This window comes from Sinocyclocheilus grahami, unplaced genomic scaffold (genome assembly GCF_001515645.1).
Source record: "Sinocyclocheilus grahami isolate Dianchi unplaced genomic scaffold, SAMN03320097.WGS_v1.1 scaffold1378.1, whole genome shotgun sequence".
Lineage (NCBI taxonomy): Eukaryota > Metazoa > Chordata > Actinopteri > Cypriniformes > Cyprinidae > Sinocyclocheilus > Sinocyclocheilus grahami.
Genome location: NW_015506557.1, coordinates 16,618 through 20,814, shown reverse-complemented (window position 1 = coordinate 20,814; position 4,197 = coordinate 16,618). Strand labels below are relative to the sequence as shown.

The window sequence follows — 4,197 nt, the reverse complement described above, 5'->3', positions numbered from 1 at the left end:
TCTCCCTCTCACGCGCGCTCTCTCTCTCACTCTCACGCGCACTCTCTCTCTCTCTCACGCGCACTCTCTCTCTCTCTCACGCGCACTCTCTCTCTCTCTCACGCGCACTCTCTCTCTCTCACACGCGCACACTCTCTCTCTCTCACACGCACTCACTCTCTCTCACGCACTCACTCTCTCACACGCACTCACTCTCTCACACGCACTCACTCTCTCACACGCACTCACTCTCTCACACGCACTCACTCTCTCACACGCACTCACTCACTCTCCCGCACGCACGCACGCACACACACTCACACACGCACACTCATTCACACACACACACACGCACTCACTCACTCACACACTCACACTCATTCACATACGCACTCACTCACTCACTCTCACACTCACTCTCACGCACGCACTCACTCACTCTCACACACGCACACTCATTCACACACACGCACTCACTCACACACGCACACACTCACTCTCACGCACGCACACACTCACTCGCGCACTCACACTCATTCACATACGCACTCACTAACTCACTCACTCTCACACTCACTCTCACACACGCACTCACTCACACACGCACACACTCACTCTCACGCACGCACACACTCACTCGCGCACTCTCACACACTCACTCTCACACACTCATTCACACACACACGCACACACTCACTCTCACACGCACACACTCACTCTCACACGCACTCACACGCACACACTCACTCTCACACGCACTCACACGCACTTACACGCACTCACACGCACTCACACGCACTCACACGCACACACACACACTCACCAGGTCAATGAGGTCGCTGAGGTTCTTCTCGATCTGCTGCGGAGGCAAGCGCCTCATCAGGTCCAGCGCACAGTCTAACTGCTGCTCGTTCTGCGGAGAAACACACATTCATAATGTTACAAAAGATTTCTATTTCAAATAAATGCTGTTCTTCTGAACTTTCTGTTCATCTGTGAATCCTGAAAAATAAAATGCATCACAGTTTCCACAAAAATATTGTGCAGCACGACTGTGTTCAACATTGATAATAATCAGAAATGTTTCTCGAGCAGCAGATCAGCATATTATACTGATTTCTGAAGATCATGTGACACTGAAGACTGGAGGAATGCTGCTGAAAATACAGCTGTGCATCACAGAAATACATTACACTTTAACAGAGATTCACAGAGAAAACAGCTGTTTTACATTGTAATAATATTTCACTATTAGTTTTGTATTATTGATCAAATAAATGCAGCCTTGATGAGCAGAAGAGACTTCTTTCAAAAACATTAACTACAATTAAACAATCACGTTTTCTCAAACCATATCAGCAAAGGCTTTTTTCATGACAAATTAAAATAAATAGTCAATAAATAAAGAAACTTATAAAAAATAATTAAACAATATTTATGAATATAAAGAACAGCAATTTTAAAAGTGTTTACAACTCTTAAATTAAACAGACATTTATTTACTGAATCCCCTAAAACATATGGTATATTATCCACTATTATTGTTACCAATTAATATCCACTGTTATCATTATTATGATGAGCAAACTCTTGGTTGGGGTTTGACGTAAAATACCACTTCATATAATTACAACACAATTTTAATGTCAAATTAGCTCAAATATATGTCCTTTCAAAAATAGAAATTTGGCCACGGCATAAAATATGTTTAAGTAAAATTACAAAAAACATTCACAATTTATCATCAACTGAAATAAAGATTTTAAAAAAATTTAATGGAAAAAAATGTTAAAAACTTGAAAGAAAAATTAGAATTATGTTGCCATGTCAAATATCTGAAATAAAATATGTTTAAGTACTAAAACGCATTAAGTAATAAATAAAGATGAACAAAAAACATTAGATAAAAATAAGAATATAGCATAAAACATTTAGATTTTTCATCTTTATTTCAATTAATGAAAAAGTAGTTAATACTTCAACTTAAACATTTTAACTTTTGTTCAAGTTTAAGTTGAAGAACTAAAATGACAAACTATTCTCACTCACTATTCACATTTTTTTCATTAATTAAAATAAAGATGAAATAAAATTACATTTGTTACATGAAAAACATGCCTAATTTGAGTGCCATTTATCAGAATCTCAGCAGTGATCACCGTTGTTTGCGTTAATTCAGCGCTGTCATGCTATAATAACCTCCTCAGACCCTAGTCTGGGAAACACGAGTTTAGGCCAAGAATAACAAACGTCCTCAAACTTCCTGCGTGTCATCTGTTGGCTATTTCTAGTTTCCCATCCGAGAGTAAACATCACAAAACTCCTTCATACTGCTGTACAAACACACACCCCGAACGCAGCGGCTCCGCGTCAGCGACACCTCCGGCTCCTGACACCGCGTTTACTCAGTGTGTGTGAGGGGTCAAAGGTCACAGGCAGGCGCGACCCCTGAGCCAAACCACCTGCTCCGGGCCGTCTGAGAGCGTCTGCTCCAGCAGAACATCTAAACACGCTGATGGAAGCGCCATCTGCGCTCTCGCTAACTCACTGCTAAAGCCGCTAGTAAACATCAGTCGGAGTTTCTGTACTTCAAGCACAAGTGAAAAGAACCAGCTGTTTCTCTCCATGAATATCCAACCTCAAACTCCATCCGTCAAAACACTGCGACACTAAAACCCTGAAACCAAACAAAGCAGCCCTGAACACCCAAACTACAGGAGATTCAATGAGGGTCGACGACTGGCTGATGATTAAATGCTGATATTAACACGAATGACAGCAAAAGAGCTCAAATAAACACTTATTTGAAGCAACACTGCAGTAGAGTTTCGAATCCATGCAAATGACTGAGCTTGTAACACTCCAAAGAGAAAGGAACAATTGAAATCGCATCATATGAGCCCTTTAATATTTAGATCTTGTGTTTCCTATACATTGATTTATTTGTGCCGGCCCGCCACAATATCAAAACTCACCGCCACAAATAGATTTTCCAAAAGGCTTTGACTTCGTTGAATAAACATGAGCACTGCACGTGTCAAAGTCGAAACCCGCTGCGGGTGTTTTTATATCACTGTATTTCTGAAGGAACCCCACTGTCTACAAAGTCGGTACTAAAAAAATTAAAACGGTACAGTACCAGGTTTTTTTTTTAAGTACCGGTGGAACCGAGTACCCGGTTCTTGATGCGCTATCCGAAAGGTGCACAGGTGCGCTCTCTTCATAAAAGCACTGAGACGCGGCGACATCAAAAACAGCGCTTATTTGATTACAGCCGTTACCGGGGAAACTGCTATCTCTCCCGCTCTACAAGCGCCTCCTGCTGGCAGAGCATGAGTTTGCATATATATGCCGCCACAAATAGAGTGCAAGTCTGTGAGAAACACCGCTTCTGTTACGAATATTATTCAATATTTTAATTTGAATGTCGGATTGAAATGAACACCGCTGTTATTAGAGTAGTTCATCATTATCATAAACGCAGCTAACACTAATATGAGCATTAGAATGAAGTTTCTTTATTAACTATTTAATGCTCCTATAACTTTTATTACGGTAAAAAAAAAAAACAGGAGGACATGATGATATTTACTAGAGCCCGACCGATATATCGTTTAGCTGAAATTATCGGCCGATAGGAGCCTGTCGCAGATATAATGGCATCAGCGAATATGCCGCCGATATGACATTTTATTTACAGAACATATAACGCAGATTAAATACTTCTGAATGGTGTAGTTACTTAGTTTGTCCTCCATTGTTTGCTACTGGCGACCCAGGTCAGTGTAGTGTAAAGATGCGCGGATGAGCTCAAACTTCACCCGAGTCCGCTGCTTCAAATTATCCGCCCACACCTATATTTGATCGTCACATAACAATGATTCTAATTCTCAGTTTTGCATGATGATATGATGAATGGATGGTTCATGTTTAACAGCAGATTCAGTGACGTTAAGAGACTAGAGCTGATCTGCGCATCCCAGCACGCATCTGCGGCGCATTAAAGCCTTTGTTACGGCCACCGGAGCTGATCGCGGCCACTCAGTCAATGCTGGTGTTTATACCGGCCACGAACTCATGCTTATCACATCACACCGCTTGCATCCGGTGTAGAATAGAACCCATTATAATCAGTGATGTTGTCACTGGATGCAGTAAACTGATGCCTCGTTCTATTTATGAAATGCTGACACAAAGTTCAAATGATTTTCAATGGTC

At 41.3% G+C, this 4,197-nt stretch overlaps 1 protein-coding gene across 2 annotated transcripts in view; it reads right to left on the bottom strand.

Moving 5' to 3' along the window:
- The window catches only part of capzb (capping actin protein of muscle Z-line subunit beta), a 22,752-nt gene that overhangs the window by 8,451 nt on the left and 10,104 nt on the right, over positions 1-4,197 (bottom strand). For both annotated transcript variants that reach the window (XM_016255914.1, XM_016255913.1), the window contains exon 2: positions 803-892. In XM_016255914.1, coding sequence (XP_016111400.1) covers positions 803-892 — 90 coding nt within the window. The remainder of the gene's footprint in view (positions 1-802; positions 893-4,197) is intronic.